This window comes from Onychostruthus taczanowskii, unplaced genomic scaffold, assembly GCF_017590055.1.
Source record: "Onychostruthus taczanowskii isolate IOZ18803 unplaced genomic scaffold, ASM1759005v1 scaffold20, whole genome shotgun sequence".
Classification (NCBI taxonomy): Eukaryota; Metazoa; Chordata; class Aves; order Passeriformes; family Passeridae; genus Onychostruthus; species Onychostruthus taczanowskii.
The window spans coordinates 3,588,819-3,605,867 of record NW_024499240.1 but is presented as its reverse complement, the minus strand read 5'-3'; the positions used below and the strand labels follow the sequence as shown (position 1 = coordinate 3,605,867).

General features: G+C 39.0%; 2 protein-coding genes across 2 annotated transcripts in view; one reads left to right on the top strand and one right to left on the bottom strand.

Moving 5' to 3' along the window:
- LOC121335446 (collagen alpha-1(XXVIII) chain-like) overlaps positions 1–9,578 on the bottom strand; it is a 50,014-nt gene extending 40,436 nt beyond the window's left edge. Inside the window, exon 1 of the mRNA XM_041403600.1 lies at positions 9,491–9,578. Within this exon, the coding sequence (XP_041259534.1) occupies positions 9,491–9,578 (88 nt within the window). The remainder of the gene's footprint in view (positions 1–9,490) is intronic.
- Positions 9,579–11,410: 1,832 nt separating this feature from the next.
- The window catches only part of LRP2 (LDL receptor related protein 2), a 112,671-nt gene continuing 107,032 nt past the window's right edge, over positions 11,411–17,049 (top strand). Inside the window, exon 1 of the mRNA XM_041403338.1 lies at positions 11,411–11,504. Within this exon, the coding sequence (XP_041259272.1) occupies positions 11,411–11,504 (94 nt within the window). The remainder of the gene's footprint in view (positions 11,505–17,049) is intronic.

Here is a 17,049-nt window from a genome sequence, read left to right as displayed (position 1 = left end):
TCATAACTGGGAAGGAATGTTCCTTCTGGTTAAAGTCAAGAAAGTTCTTAGTTTTGTATTTCTTTATTCTTGAGATGATATGTTGAGAACTTCAAATACATGCTAGCTGCATATGAGAACATTGAAAGGCCCAGTGCTTGTGAGCAGGATCCTGAAGCATCTTCATTACATTTTTTTTCTGTTCTAGGCAGTTTTTTATGTGCATATGTGAACTCAATTTAATTTACAGATTAGTGACTTTTTTTTGTGGAGCGTCTTTAATTACTTCACAGTGGTTTGTAGACATTAGAGATGCTGGGAGCACTGTGGGACAGAACTGCTCAAAATATGGTTCAAAACTCGCTTCCATGAGTTATATAATGACAACTACCACATACCTGTAGATGTTGCTGAGTCCTGGGATGATGGTTCTAAGCTGTAACTGGGAACTGGGAGATTATGGATGATGCAGTAAGGTTAGCAAACAGCAGAATTTTTATTTACTTTTTATTTTTTTTCCCTGCATGCTCATGGGGCCTGACCTAGACAAAGCAACAACCACTTAAACTGCCTGTTACTTGTGCTGTGGTGCAAAACAGTGCATCTTAGATCTTTTTGCCTCCTTGGCTTGAGAACCTCTTGAGAACTCTAGCCTGGAGTTGAACTTCTTACCCCACTCTAAATATATGTAGCTCTAGTAGAAGGATTTTAAAATAATTTGAGGGGGAAAAAAGTGATGTTGCCTCAAATGTAAATGCTTGCTCCTGGTTCTAATCATTGTATATTATGAAGCATGCTGTACATAGTTCAGAGTTACTCTGTCAAATACAAGCAGGAGGAATTTGCAGTTTACAAGGATTTTGAAGTAGCATTCTTTGAGTATTGTATTTTTTTTGCTACAGTCTTCACTGTGTCAAGTATTTGGTCTGTCTCAGCCCTCAGTTACTATCAAGAAGAAGATAAAGTCAAGAAGGAAGAAGTCCTTTGTCAAAGAATGAGACTTTAAATATACTGAATGCATTACTCTTTTATTTGCTTTTAGAAGTCATTCATGGCATAGCCCTTCCTGAGTAGACCATCACAGCTGATGTCTGTTTCCCAGGTCTGTTAAATGTCACCTCAAAGATGAGGAAAAATTTCACCTCCTCCCCTTAAACCCTTTTAGCCAGGGACAGCCCAAGTAGAAATCACTTCAAAGGCAAAGCATGGCTTTTTTTTTTTTCCATTTTTTTTTTAACATGGCATTGCAGTGGCAGTAGATGGTAGTTCTAATTTTACTGCCACAATTAAATGTTATGACTATGCCTAGTTCTCTTCATATTTTTGCATATCAGGAACATCTCCTGTAAAGATGCTGGAATTGCAGTAGCTTCAAATTGGTGCTACAGAAATGGGATCATTCCCCATAACACAATACAAACTCTAAGGGAGAAAGGCATGTGACTCCACATCCCTTATCTTCAGCTGCAACTCCTTTCAGGACTGCTTAGATAAGATTAAAAGAACCAGGCTTCCTTCCAACCATCTCCCAGTTTTCCACCTGAAGAAATTTGCTGAGAAAAAGAGCAGACACTAGCTGCAGAATTTGAGTCTGCTTCGAATGTGCACAAATGCAAATTCAAAGAAAATAGATCTTATTTTGGCAAATGTGTGTGTGCAGTGGAGCTCTTTTTTGATGTTGCATTTGAGTTGATAGAAAAGATTCTGTTGACTCTTCTGTATCATTCATCCTCTATGGAAAATTGTGTAAATCAAATACGAAAAGAGCTACAAACCAAAATTTGAGAGGTTTCTTGTTGAATTTAGTTTTGGCTTATTTAAACTGACTATTAGTTTAAACTGACTTAAGTTTCAAACTTAAATAGTCTGAAAATGTAAATTATAATGTCCACTGGAAAACTTTACCTCTGATCCTCCTCACTAATGGTTATTATTTTAGTTTAAGAAAACAAGTGACAGGAGTTATGATCTCTGCTTTGTTTTGCAGATAGGGGAATGAAAACATAAAGATCTAAACGGCATTAAAACTAAGTGGGAATATTTTATTATCTTCTAAGGTAAACCCACTAAATCAATATTTAGTGTATTCAAATTTCTTGTATGATTAGGCTCCTAGATGGTAGGTTTTAATGAAAAATTCTATTTGAAATATCCTTATGCCTTCTATATTTAGAAATAATGAAACATGAACAGGGATGATAGATTCTTTAGTATCATTTTGGGAATGTGACCCATGAGAAGCTACCTTTTGCTATGGAGGGAAAAAAAGGGCACCTCCTGCAGCATATGATTGAGGGTATGGAGTGCAATTGTGTTCCTGTGGAAATCAGTAATTTCTGACATGTTTTTATGTATTATTTTTTTATTATTTTATTCCAGCCCTTAGCTGGATCCCAGTGAGAATTGTATTCTGCACAGCTTTCTTCTAATATAACCTTATACTGTTAAAACCTAAAGGTCAAACAAAAATGGAAAACTGCCCACGAATCCCTAGTCTTTCACTGTGTTTAACTCAGGATGAGCGTGAGAGAATGACAGGTGTCTTTAAAGTACCTTTTGTCCCTTCCTAATCCTGGTTTATGGGGATTTAAGCATCACAGGCACAGGCATAGTAAGTAGTCAATGAAATGTTCCATCTCATACACAGTTTCCAGGGATCCCTGTGAAGTAGGAAAATACAGAGGTTATAGTGTTGTACCTTCATCTCTTTCTGCTATGTATTCTAGTTGTGTGCTGGAGTAAGATTTGCTCTGGTGATCTTAAACTATATTCAGTTTGTATGGCTTTTCTTATACTGGTGAGTTAGTTCAAATCAGCAGTTTCATAGTTGTGAATCTGACCTTGTATCTCCTGGTGCAACTTGATCAATATGTCAGTTCACATAAAAAGCAATTGTTTTGCTGTAAGAGGAGTAGTAAGGACTTCTGCATATATTGATTATATTGGTTTTGGCTTGCATTCCTTTTTGCTGTGTCTTGTAACTTAATCTGCAATGAAATATTAGGAAGACCAAAATATACTGGGAATGAAGGAAAAGCAAAGAGCAATGTAGAACAATATGTGATCCATACTGGAATAAGCACAAGTATAGCAACAGAAATAAAGGGAAGACCATGGTGTCCTTTAAGAGAACAGTAAATGGTTATTGGTGCTGTAGCTCTGAGAGCAAAATTTGGGTTTAATATTCTCTTTTATTAAAAATACTTTGGTGCAGAAATGAAGAGTGCTGACACTAACACTATATATTATCCGAGTCTCTGCTTACTTTAGTTGGTGCTTCAATATTTGAAGCAGTTGTAGTCTGATGACATGGAAAAGTTGAATGACAGTAAAACAGGAGAAGAGTTCCACATATTTTGCATGTGTTCTGTAAGTTTCATTGAAGCTCACTTATCTCACTTGATTTAAAATATTAAAAAGCTTATCTAAAGATCATGTATTGCCACACTTACGAGACTTGTCAAATCCCAAGCAAGATGGAATCCATAGTGGCTCTTGGCAACGAGGTGCATAAAGGAACAGGTATGACTAAATCATACTGCAAGGATGGTGTGGGATGCCTGTGTTGATTACAAAGGCATAGATCTTTGTCTGGAATTTTCACTACGTTTCTTTGCTGGATATAAAGAGAATGAGATAAACTTCTGCTGGAAAAGGTAAAGACCGATCAGTAGACTTTCTATTTACTGGTCTTTATTTCAGTATTTCTTAATATCACTGGCTGCCCATTGTAACAGATTTTTAACAACTTTTTTTTTAAAACTTTACCATTCATATGTATGTGCCTTTGCACTTCAGGCTGAATAATTTAATTGCATTCAAAAGGTATCAAACTTGAACACCACTCAAACAACAGCTAATAAAAATTCAGGGGACTGATTATTTGAAAGGTTGAATGGAAGAACTGATTGTTGACTACACTGTGACATCCTGCTTATATCTAGGAAAACTAGAAACCTAATTTCTAAAGTCAGGCATAGGTTTTTGTCATCTTTTATTAAAAAATGCTCTCTTTTGTTCCTGTAGTAGGTCCAGGCATCTTGTGTTTCATGTGAATAATGGCTATGGGTAGCTGTTCACTGACTGCTGATGAATCTTAACTGAAACTACTGAACTTTGGATTTTTGCCTCCAAAGTCTATTGGAGCCTGAATTTAACCTAATGTCAATTTTGTTTTTTTAAATTTAGAAGGAAGGTTTTTAACTGCGACCTGTGGAAATAATTGGAATGTTTGTGGAATTGAAGACATTCTAATTGATATGTATTTGATTACCCATCAGTTTTTCACAGGAAGATGGCAATAATAATATATCAGGACTGCTGGTTCCCTGCTCCACTTTTTTCATCATGCAATAATTAACTGTGTATCCAGCTTCATAAATCAAAGGTCTAAGGTTTGAGACTTGTCCTTTTAATTATTTCTGGAGTTTTGACTACAACACTACAATATGAATAAAACATTACTTTCAGGTCAATATGAGAGCTCAAGCTAATGGCCTTCAAATTAATGAAACAACTTCTTCTACTGTACCTAATCAGCCACAGAGGATTATGGCGACCAAGGGCATTTTCATTAGTATCTCTTAACGTGTCTGACACAAAGTGACATAGCTTCAGTTTTTCTAGTAGGCTAAGCATTAAAGTTGCTCTTAAGGAACAAAGAAGTTTTAGTACTAGGGGATGTGATATATAACTTCTATTTCCCTTTAGTAGCTTCTGGCTCTGGCTTACAATGACACTTTAGCACAATTATTAAAGAAAAAAAACCCCCAAACAATAGACAGCCCCTCCAAAGCATTTTAAGACATTGATAATTACAATGAGTATATTGCTTAGCTGTTCTCATACATATTTTTAGAACTCACAAACTACTGTTCCAGTAAGAACTTAGGCAAAAGGAGTCAAGAATGTCTTTCAGTTTCTTGAATATGCTCTTCAGCTTATGCTACTGTGCTTATGCACTAGAAACTCAAGTGTTACATATCTAAATTTTCTTAAAGTTCCTTTTCTTTCTAGAAAAGTAACTTCCATGTGGCTTTTGAGATCTCATCCTTCATAATGCTGATCATCATGTATTCAAAATAGTAAAGCAACAGGAGGTAGCCTTTACTGTGCCGAGATCTTTAGATGAATCCTAATTAGGAAAATCTTAAATTTTGAAACTAGTTTATGCAATAATAACTTCTGAATGCAAAAAAATTATGCTGATGGGAAGGAGGAATTCAATTAGCTATCTTGTGAAGTACAAAGCACGCCATCAAGCTATTTTTGATGGCAAACTTCTACCTCACAATTTTGTATTCTGTGAAGTGACTATAAAAATACCATTAAAGACTCTTTTCGTGGTGCCTCAGGTGGATGTAGCTTCTCCAGGCATATTATCCTGCTCCTCCTGACCAGTGAGGTACAAGCTGCTGAGACTCTGGCAGAGCAGTGCAGCCGGTGTGAGGCTGTTGTGTCCCCGCTGCCGCTGGCCGCTCTGTGGTGCATTTGTGGGGCTGTGCTGTGAGGTGGGCACAGCTGCCAGTGCTCCCCTAAGAGTCTGCTGACTGAGGGGACAAAGGGACTGGCAGTGGCTGTGCTACAGCTCTGAAGGAAAGTGGATAAAGGGGGAAGGGTAGACTACTCAAGCCAGTCACCCTGCTTACCAAAGTTTGTGCTCACTGAACTGTCCTATATCTCATTCCTGTGAACAAGTCCCCCAAGGAGGAGAGAGGTTAGGTTTTTTTAATTATTGTAATCCTTTTGACCTCATGCATTCATGAGTTTGGTCTCTTCTTGTCAAAGTAGTTTTGCGGGTTGACTGAATCAGGTGCTATTTTCAAACCAAATATTTTGGGTATTGTTCCTTTGCAATCAGTTAAGAATTGCTAGTGTGGCTTATCTTGAGCTATGATTTTCTTTGTGTTTTTCCATTTAATTTAACATTAAAAAGACTACAAATATCCCTGCATACAAATCAGTGGTTGTCATTCACAGGGTGTTGCAGGGTAGCTATATTTTCAGCTTACACTCAGTGTCTTTGTTCTTAGATGGTGTCTAATAGGCCTACTGATGTCTAGTTCTCTTTTTCAGGAAGTGTGGAGGCTTGTTTAGAAAATTTAGAGTTAAGCCATATTTTCAACTTTTTTTTATAAAGTGAGCAGTGGTGAACATTGGTGTTCTGAAATACATATCAAAACTGTGAGAATCTGTCAACTGCAATCCCTATGCTGCTAAACCATGTTCTTGTTTGTTTACTGTTATTACCCTGGGTTTGGCCTGGAATTCTAATTAATACTACTGAGGTCTTATTATTTATCTTTTCTCAGGTCTTTGACTGACTGCTTTTGTGATCTCTCAAGCATTTCATCCTAGCTATTGGAGGAATGAGACCTAACCATTTTTAGTATGATCCCACTTACAAAGGTGTTTGTCTTGAATAGACTTCATATCTGTTATTAATAGGAAAGTAAACCAATGAAAATAGTGAAGGAGATTCAGAGTTATTCCTGCCTATCCTGTATAATATATAATATAATTCCCTTGTGAATAAAGTTTTTAGATCATAAATAATTTGCAAATGCTTCTTCACCTTCCATTCCTTTTCAGGTACAAATCTCATTTGTTGCTTCCTTGCAGGGCAGAATGGCACTGAAGGCCAGTGAACTGGAGCAAAAACGAGGACCTTTGTTCCTTATGGACAGAGAAAGTTCCAAAGAAATCTGTTTGAAATAAGGCAAGTACCAAGATCTTTGGTAGTTAGAGATGCAGCTGAGGTCGAGCATACTTGCCCTTACTTTGTGACTGTGTCTCCAGGGTGGGGCACAGGGACTTCCAGGGTGGACCATACAGTGCTGACCAAAGGACAACTAGAAAGGACAACTGCAATCTGTTTAATCTTTCTCCACTTTCTTCTGCCTTCCAGGTGAATAAAAAAACTCTCTCATCTCTACATGGTAACTGTTAAACTCCACCACAGGCCCATTTCTGCCGATGAAATATACCTGGGGTGTTTTGGAAGCTCCTTTACTGACTGTCTTTCTACTAGTCTCACTTGTTCAGTGGCAGTTACTGAAAAAGTTCCCATGTTCCTGCTTCTTGTTCCAGGATGCAGTAATATAATATTAGGTTGAAAGAGAGAAGTTGTAATATGTCACTAACCAGAAGACCTTGAGGAAACTTTTGGCCACAGTGCCAGCTGCATTGTGCAATTCTGACTCTGTGATTTCTGTTCTGGACCAATTCATATCTCCTCAGCTTAATGTTTCTCACATTTGTGTGGTCTGGAGACCCACTTTTGATCCAGTCTTCTGGTAATCTGTGCTTTAGTTACAAATATGCATTAGATGTTTGGGTATTATATCAACTAAGGCTCTCTTTTTCTTAGTTTGAGATTAGGTGGATTTTTTTTTTTTGTGTCTTTAAATCCTTGGAAGAAAATACTTCCCTGGGAAATAATTTCCGTTGTTTTAGATACTGTGAAATGTGTTGTGGCTTATATGAGAAACGTGGTGAACTTAGGGCTATTGTCTGTTTATTTGGGTTTTTTCATGTGTTGTAGAGTTGAAATTAATACTGGTTCTTTGTACAAGGTGCATGTTCCCTAAAACATGACCTTTTAAGGAAACTTCTGCTCACAACACATGCATTTGGAAAAAATAAGTGGTGAAGTCCAAATACACATTGCTACTGTGGATCCCCATGAAAACAGCTTAATCTGCTCTCTCTGAAGTCTGATGTCTTTGATGCAAATTGAAGTGGGCCTTAGGTGAAGGAAATGTCTCAAAAATAGTATCTCTGAAGAGCTATCCTGCCATAAATAGTCTGTTAAGAAAGGAAGCCTCTAACACACTCACATACACTCACACACACACTCACACACACACACACACACACACACTGTTGCTTGCTATAAAACTAAGGCTCAGTTAAAGAAATGGGATGCTTTAGATTGTAGGATAGCAAAGATGGATGAAATCTGAAGAGTTAATTGCTGCTGTTGGGTACTCATATTATTACCCAGAAAGAGAGAGTCTTTAGATTAGACTTGTATGACTTGTCATTACCAGTGTTCTCCCAAAAAATGAGCACAGCTTTAGTATGTTTAAAATATAGCCTTGCTTTAGCATGATTGCACAAAAATAATAAAAAAAGCTTGTAATGATAAAGGCAGAGACTTTAATGATTAAACTTTAAATGTGAAATTGGAAACACAGCTTGTAACTTAAAATATTTTCTATGTGGAAACACCTGGGTTTATCCGAGGACAGATTGACCACAAGATTACTGAATGCCACTGGCAATTACAGCCTTATTGGATAATGCACTGGGCAGAATCCTTAGCCTCTCTAAACTGTCCTAGCTCCAAGAAGTTCAGAAGAGACAAATTTACAGATCTGACCCACATTTCCTATAGTGAATATATATATATATGTTTTTTTACTTTCCTTAACCATCAGCTTTCTATCTTTATCTAGTCATACATCAACCAGGATGTTTCTGTCTGTGAAGAATTGCATGAGTTTGGACTCTAATTTAGACCGAACCTTGGTCAAAAATGAAGCCTTTTTAATTTTTAACTTCCTTGCTTAGCAGATATCTTTAATAAGTAAGCGTGTTGTTGTTACTTCTAAATTATACCTTTAACTGCTTTTCTGAGCTCTTGCTTACACTAAAAACTAGGCAAGAAAAGACATCCCAAACTGTGTTTTGAATCAAAAGTAGAGTTCAGTGAACAACAGCATTTCCTGTGTTTTCTGCCTGTAACCTTCTAACAGACGTAGTCTGCATCTTCTTAAACATGCATAATCAACTAAAAATCCCTAGGTGTACTTCAGTAAGAAATCATGAGCTGCCAACAGGAACAGTCAACAGAAAGATGAGAGAAGGAGATGTTTTGCACCCACATGGGCAGTTTTGGGTGTAGTTATGGGAAAGCCTTGAGGAGTTTTTATTCTGATCTTGATGTCTCTAGTCTCAAAGAAGTCCCGTTTAATGGTGTCCAGCAGGACAGGGTCCCTTTAGTTGCATGATGAGGTGCCATGGTAAAGTGAGAGGAGAAAATTTTAGATGAAGTAAACAGTGGATAGCATTGTCTTGTGCTGGCCCCTTTGTTATTATTCAGCAGTAAAATGTCTGGGTTTATCAGTTTATATGTCTCTAAATGAAAACTTTGTCTTGTGAGTGCAAAGAATAATGGGTGGGAAGGGCATGACCCACCATCTCAGCTCACTGTCAACAGCATTGCCACCATTCCTGTTGGAGACTCCTTCTAGTCTCTCACCCATGGGAAATAGAGATGTGTAGAAACGGTGAATGGGGCAGGAGCAGACCTTCTGACTGCCAGCAGTGAGGGAGTGAAACAGGTAGGTGCCTCCCAAAGCTTGCATCCAGGTCACTTCAAGCATACAGTGATTGAAGAGTACACATAGCTGCCAGCCTGGGGGTGCAGCTCCCAAGCACTGTTTGCCCTCTCTGCATGTTGCTGGGGTGTGAACTGCTTTAAACAATTCCTGTTCTAATTAAGTACGGTCAGTCTGTGTTGGCTTTGCAGGCACCCATCTGTAGAGAGCAGATCTGCTTGCTCCCCTCTGAGGATCCCTTCGTTCCCTCCCCATCGGCCTTGTTGGGAGATTAAAGCAGCAGCGGCCCCATACACAAACGCAGCTGGTTCCGTTTGGTCAGCCTGAGCCTTGCTGTGAAACCACGACAAGAATTCCAGTAAGTTGGCAACACTGAAACACAAAGAAAACAACAATAGGAAAAGACCTTCCGTGCAGAAAGGAATGTTTCAGGCACTATTCCCCTACAGTGAAAGGAGAGAGAGGGTGGGAGGGAGGAGGGAGATTTGAAGAGGGCATGTCTCCCCCTCCCCCGGCAGCTCTGGATCTTGTGATGGAGAGATCTTATCCTCTCTTTGTGATTCAGAGGTGCCAGGAAGCTAATTGAATATTCTGATCTGCCCCCAGTGTTTCTTGTGGCTTGACCCCGGTGCTGTGTCGTACCACTACACCAAACAGCCCTGAACCTGCATAAATCACAACCTTGCAAAAGCCTATGCTCCACATCTTCTCTCCCCACCCCCCCTCTTTACTATCTTGATAGATAGAAAGCCTTTACGGAAAGGTTTAGAGGGATTAGCGTCCTACAGGACCTGGAGAGAAATCACAGTCTGCTAATAAGCAGCAACATGTTCCTGTGCAACTTCTGCAGGAACAATACAGGCACCTCAACCCCTTCATTGAACTTGCAATCCATGGCAAAAAGAAGAGTTAAGGTTTGAAATATTGCATAAGTTCTTTTGCAGCATCAGCAAACAACCATTGCAGTATAATGAGCATGGCATGGTACTAATGCAAAAGATATGTGGTATTTATAAAGGTGGTGTCATTAAAATTAATCTGACAGAGCCTCTTGGAAGACAAATAGACCAGTCTTCCTCCCATGATATGTATGCACAATAGTCACTATTGACATGCATGTGTATGTGTGAAAGTACAGCTTGGCATAAATTTCCTATATGAAGGCCTATTTTTGACTAATATTTAAAAAAATATTTAACTTCACACGTTTTATATATGATGCTTCTGATCTTGCAAGCAAAGCCTCCAAAATGTTTGTCCTTTTTACCAAGGCTGCATTCCAGCCTGACGTTAGTCTTTATCTTTTCCCTGTGATCCTACAAACTGCTCTTCCCTTGTTAGTGGGTATATGGTTCCTGAAATGGCAGCAGTAAAACACGAGGAGATATTTCTTTGTGTATTGCACACATTGTTGGAAAGTTAGAACTAAAGGAGCATGTCTTCAGCTGATATCTTGAGAATTCACAGGCAAAGCACTTTACCAAACTGATTTTATCTGCTAAGAAAGTGCAAAAGTAAGTTTCATCCCTACATTTTCCTTTCATAGTATTTGTGTGAGGACTACTAAGGTCTAAGCTTTACCTCTGCATTGGTGAGTAGAGGATGGATTTTTTTCAGTTATCAAAAAATACTTTTTCTTATTTGGAGCATTCATTTGGGACACAAAAACCAGTGACATACTTCACTTGCCACCTGCAATTCCCAGAGCTACTCAAAACAGATGAGCACATTAAATACAGCACCAATGGACTCTGATACAAAGTCAGCAAAGTGCAGGGTCTTGGAAGCATCTTGGCTATCCTGCAAAGTGTGGAAGGAGGGGCAGAGGCAGCCTGTGGCTGCAGGGCCTGGAGCAGTGCCTGATTCCCTCATGCTGGTTCCGGGGCCGCCGGGTATAAAGAGCTTTATGCAATGTCTGGAGGGTGGGAGTTTATAGAAAACGCGATGTCTCAACAGGCGAACACGCCTTTCTTCTGCAACTAGCAGGATAAGAAAAAGACACCAGACTCCTTGTGCTGCTGCTGTGCAGATCAGCACCCCGGAGTCCAGGAGCCAGCTTCTGAGGAAGCTGGAGCATCCCAGCCCAGATGGGACCTCACCATCGGATGGATGGAAGAGCAGCAACTGCTTGCAAACTGCTCATATTATTCACTGCATGCATGATGCAGGGCAGTTGCCAAGGTAAGCGCTATGCTCCAGCCTCTCCGGAATGGGAATTGTACTGCAAGGAGCATATCCCTACTCCGGGGACTTTTATAAGAAAAAGAACAAAGTGCCTGAAAGTAGAGGGTTAACGGGCGCTGATTCATGGACTTCTTTCTATTAGCTAGGGGAGATAGTTGGCTCTTTCCAGGAGTCATTTGATGGAGTGGGTTTCTGTTGTGGAAAAGTAAGTAGCGCCTTTAAAGCACTGCAAACACCACCGATTCTTTAGCTTCACTTCATCTTGGTTTTATATTATCCTAGGATGCTTCCTTTGATTGTTTTTCTCGTTTGTACAAACTTTTTTTTTTTTTTCCTAGTTGTGTAAGACAGCAACACACAAATGTGGCTAAATTTTGAGGGACATGTCAGACTTTGCAGCTCCACGGTCTAAACTCATGGTTTTACGGAAATGCAAGCAGGCAGGTTCTTCTGTGAGTCCTGATTACTGGCTGTGAATAAGGCCAAAAAGAAAAAAAAAAAATCACCCCAGACTTTTTGCATTTTTTCCTTGCGATCTTTGTGCCTTTCTTGCTACTGAAATACGGGTGATTTTGCAGAGCAGAGTTCACCTGCATTCCAAGAGCTGGTTTGGTGACCACTAAAATTGTACCTAGAGCTGTTTTTGGTGAGGAGTGCACAGGCTGCAGCACTTGCACGTAGACAGGTTGGGCCGGGGGGGGGTAGGGGGTTATGCATGGGCATGCTTGCGTACGTGTGGGTATATGCAGTCATTTACAGAAGGCTATAAGAAAGAAACAGATGCTTAGTCTGGAGCACAATAAGCTCCCCTCAGTCGGTCTCAGACGCAGATTTGAAGTTGAGAGAGGGAGAACTTTTTCTCTGGGCTTTACTGTTGCTAGGCGACATCGAGGAGCATGTGACTGGCAGAGCAGGCTGAGTGCCGCTCCTCCGGTACTAATCTGGCTGCTAGGGATGGAGTAGCCGTGTGCCCCAGTCCTTCCTCCGGCTGTGACTGCAGCCGATCTTCCTGCCTCCCCTTCTTCACGCTGTTTAATTGCCTTGCATTGAAAATCAAGCCTGTCTTGTTGGAGCAAGAGTGGCTAAAGTGCACTTCCTCCGCCCTGCGTGTTGACCTGCAGTCCTGCTGATTCTGTGTGTGTCTGTGTATTACGTGTGTGTTCAAATTGTTAATCTGCTTTCTTTGCTCAACTCTTAGTTTAAGCTCCTTAGACAGAATCAACTAAGTAATTATACAGCAACTGCTGCTAGCAGCTCCCACTTATGAACAGGGAAATAAGAGATAGCTAATGTGCTGGAGACCTGCAAAAACTCCAGCCAAGGAGGTCACATTGGGCAGAATTAATCCTATGCACTATTATTTTACATTGGATAGAATGGAACCTGCAGTACAGATCAAAAAAAAAATGTTTTTGTTGTTGTTCTGCAGCTGCTTCTGATTGTCCAGAACGTACCTGATAAAAGACATGACAGAATAAGCAGAGAGAGGCTTTGAACTAGTATCCATAGGTACTAGAAGTACAGAATTTTTTTTTTTTTACTTTTATGGTGTTCCTCCCCCTCTTTCTCCCATTCTCCCCTCCCCCCTGGCTCCGCAGTAAGTTAACTGTGGAAATCAAACACTATAATTTTAGTAATGGGTGACTGATAGTAGCAAAATACCTGGATAGCAATTTTGCCTGCTCTGTGATTATGATGGTGAAACATTTGGTAACCTTAAGTTACAGTTCCTTGAATGTTGGGATCGTGTCAGACTCTTTATTTCCAAAAGAAAATTTGGGGAACCATGAAAGTAATCCCAAGCCTTTGAAGGAAAATGGAGAAAATCTATTATCTTGCCTAATCCTCAGTATTTCCAAAGGCACTTCACTGATGTTTTTTGAGATTTTTGTTGGCAATATCTGATTGTTCCCAATATAAGATGGATGTTTCTAGAAGAATTTCACCGAAGGACTTGCTCAAATGATAGTACTCTTCCTCAATTTACCTAATTCTGGTTTTACTGAGAGTAGCCGTAGTGCTCATAAACAGAATAAAAATGCTGTGTTTTGTAATTGCCAGCAGGGCCTGTTTCTCCAACCTTTACTCTATAGGTCTTGTTGTCTGTGGGGTAATTGTTGTCAGAAAAAGTGTAACTGGAATCTAAAAAGTAGTTAAGTGAAGTAGGTAGTGTCAAGCAGAGCATCACAGGACTGTTGCTCGAGTTTGTTTTGAGAAATATCAAAGTGCTTCACTCTCAGCCATAAACTAGAGACAATGGATGGATGTTAGTGCACCAAATTTGATTTGTATCCTGCACCTCTGATAAATGATCAGCTTGATACATCCCAGGCAAATACAACTAAAATTTGTTACCATTATGAGGTCTCTATTAGGCTGAGAATGAAGGCTATTCTAATAATGAATCATATGGTATGATAAGATATATCAGAAATCACAATGAACATTTGCATGAAGTGTGGCAGGCCATTAAGAAATAGGTATGGTAAGATCAAGTAGAGAAGAGGTACAGCAGTTCTTTCTGGAAGTCTTGCAGAAACATATTTTCCATAAGGCATTGTAATAGTTCAATCTCCAAATTAATAATTCAGTGTTTTTTAGACAATGTCTTCACTCAAAACTATTTAATTTGTCTGTAGGATGATGTACAGTGACGTTGCTACGGGCGACAGGTCAGAGTCACTATTCATACTGCCTTGTACAGCACTGTACACTTTTAAATGACAGAGAAGCCTGTCTGTTACATTCCACCCCTGCCAAGACCTAGAGTTTGGAGACTTGAGTGACTGGGGACCGAAGATTTAGAAGTAACAGGAAGGGAAAAAGTATGGCAAGAAGTATGAATATACTGATGCAATCCTGACATACAATTTACTGGGTTTTGTGCATTTCAGTGTTCATAATCCTGTGCTAGTACAATTTTCTTGGTTTCTCTTGGAGATGTACTCACACAAAATGAAGAGCACAAATTGCACTGTGTGTCCACCTACCTGGCTTCTAAACTGGTTTACTTTGTGACGCCTGCCAATTTGCAAGTGTCTGTCAGTGAAACACGTTATAGTCTTCTCACATTTTAATGAGTTTTTCTGTGCACTAACAGGGGTTTAGCGGTTTTTTCTTTGTTCTTTTTAATGAATAGCCCAATTCTAGTACATCTCTTGAATTTTCTTAATAATTCACTCTTTTTCTGTATTCTGTTCAGTAAAGCATATCAGGTATTTGCTAAGTAATCAGCTAAATCAAAGAATGGGTCAAATCCCACAATTTTAGTTAAATATTGAAAGCAGTAATGGGATGACACCTGGTTAGATTTAGGTTCTATGCCAAATGCTAGAATTACAGTCAATAATTAAGCTACAGGAGTGAAGACAAACAGAGACAGAGCATCCAAGGAGATTTCAAGTAAGATAAATGTATGATGTGTGCGATGCTTCTATTTCCCTCTAAGACAAACCAAAACCTTCTTTCATAAATTGAGCTGATTGGAAATTTGAGCAATGAAATCCTACTTTAATCCAGATTTACTTGCCATGTGTTTTGCAGGAAATAGCAAAGATTCATTTGGGGTAAAGGTAGAGTGCAATTTCATTACAGCCTTTTAATTCTTTTCCTTTTGGACTTCCTGGGTTGACATGAAATCACTTGTAGTACTGTTTGGAGCCTTTCCCCTCCATGCACCTTCTCGCACTCAGCTTCTCGTTCTTTAACACTGAACCTGGAGGTCCTTCTGAATGTGAATACTCTTCTTTTTAGTTGAGCAGTAAGCAGGCATGTTGTAGACGTAGTTTATTTTATCTATGTTATTGGATCCATTCAGTCTTCTACAATACTTATGTTTAGATCTGAGTGGTTGTGGTAACTTTTCAGATAGACAAATACGTAACTTGAATCACACTGTACTGCCACTTTTTTAAGCAGGAGTGGAATCTTTTTCAGAGCTCTACTTAAAACACACTGGAACCATATAGTACTTTGGCTGTTTCAAGGAACTTACACTTTCTAGAAGTTGTCATTGTTGAAAAACATTAAAGGTCCCTTCTAATTAAGGATCTGGAGGTTGACTTCTGTTTAAAGAGAAGTGGAGGTTTTTATTCTACTTTGACTAATTAGTGATGATAATCATAATTTATCAGGTTCTTTTTAATAGCTTTTACTGAATGTGGCAGATAAAAGAGCTACTTTAAAAATTATTTAAAACTAAAGTGCTTCTTTATATTATTTGATAATAATACACTGTTCTTAAAAATACCTTGAGCTGTTTCTAGATGAAAGAGTAACAAGGTTTTTTCTAAGTCAACCCAGTGTGATTCCTTCAATTTCAAAGAAATTATCAAGTTGTACTGATCTAAGACAGAAAATGTGATTCAGTGAAGAGTAAACATCTCTTTAAATAGCTCTTAATTGTTTGAGATCCATTCTGAAGTCCATTTTGTTATGTTGTTAATTTTTTAACACCTTTTTTCTCCCTTTACTTGGTACACTTACAGAACAGTTGAATAAGAAATAAGTTTAATGAGTAAAAATAGAATTGTTAAATTAGATGGATAGCCTTTAGTGTATTCCTTAAGCTTTTACTGTTGGTTTCAGGGGTTTTAATGTTTTCTTTGTTTTGCAATGCCTAAAGTGGATTAGAGATCAAAGGATCGCTGTTACAAGTTTTGTTTTGGATTAATGAAACTACATATAAAAGTTGACTGAAATGGTTCTGTTTCTATGACCTGTTCTATTTTATAGTTTTAACATTAATCAGTTGCCTTTATTTTACAATCAAGAAGCCAGATCTTCAGCAAAAAGGGACTTTACAGCAGCAGCATGTCTGCCCAGTTATTTTCCTGGCACAGCCAGGTCATGTTACTACAGCCTGCTGAGTCAAGTCAGAGAATGGGGAATTGGGACTCCCTTTAAGGGGGATTGCAGGGTCATGCTTTTGTGGACCAAGAAGGCTGTGGCTTTAGTTTTGCTCTGTGGTATCTCTTAAAAAAACAAAACAAAACCAAAACAAAGAAACAAACAAAAACAACAACAAAAAAAGAAGGCATAGTCCACAAGATATCCCAGGAACTGATACATTCACTGATGTATTTAGAATCTAGGTAACAGTTTTTATCTTCAGAAACCATGGTGCACATTATCAACTCAAATAAATATACCACAGAAAGCTCAGTTTACTTTGAGGAAGTATAAGGCCTGCAGAACTGGAATGCAGTCATATGTGTCCCAGATTTGTCCCAAAGAAGGAAATCTACTATGTCAAGTTCGTATAATTCAATACCCATTTTGATCTGATCAAGCCCCTGTCATACCTTGTCATCTAAGGGTACAGTTTCATAAGAAGTGATGCAGGATGAGCAGGATGCCCCCACTCATCTTCCTCTCTTCTCCAGTGTCCCATGCTCCTGTTGCTGACAACCTTGAGTTTTTGGTACTTCCTTTGTGCCACTGCTCATTGGACCTTTTCTGAGCTGCCTTCACTTAGAAACCTGTGGGAAAAATAAACCAGACCTATGGAATTATGGCTTAGGGATTTTGAGCAGCATGCAGA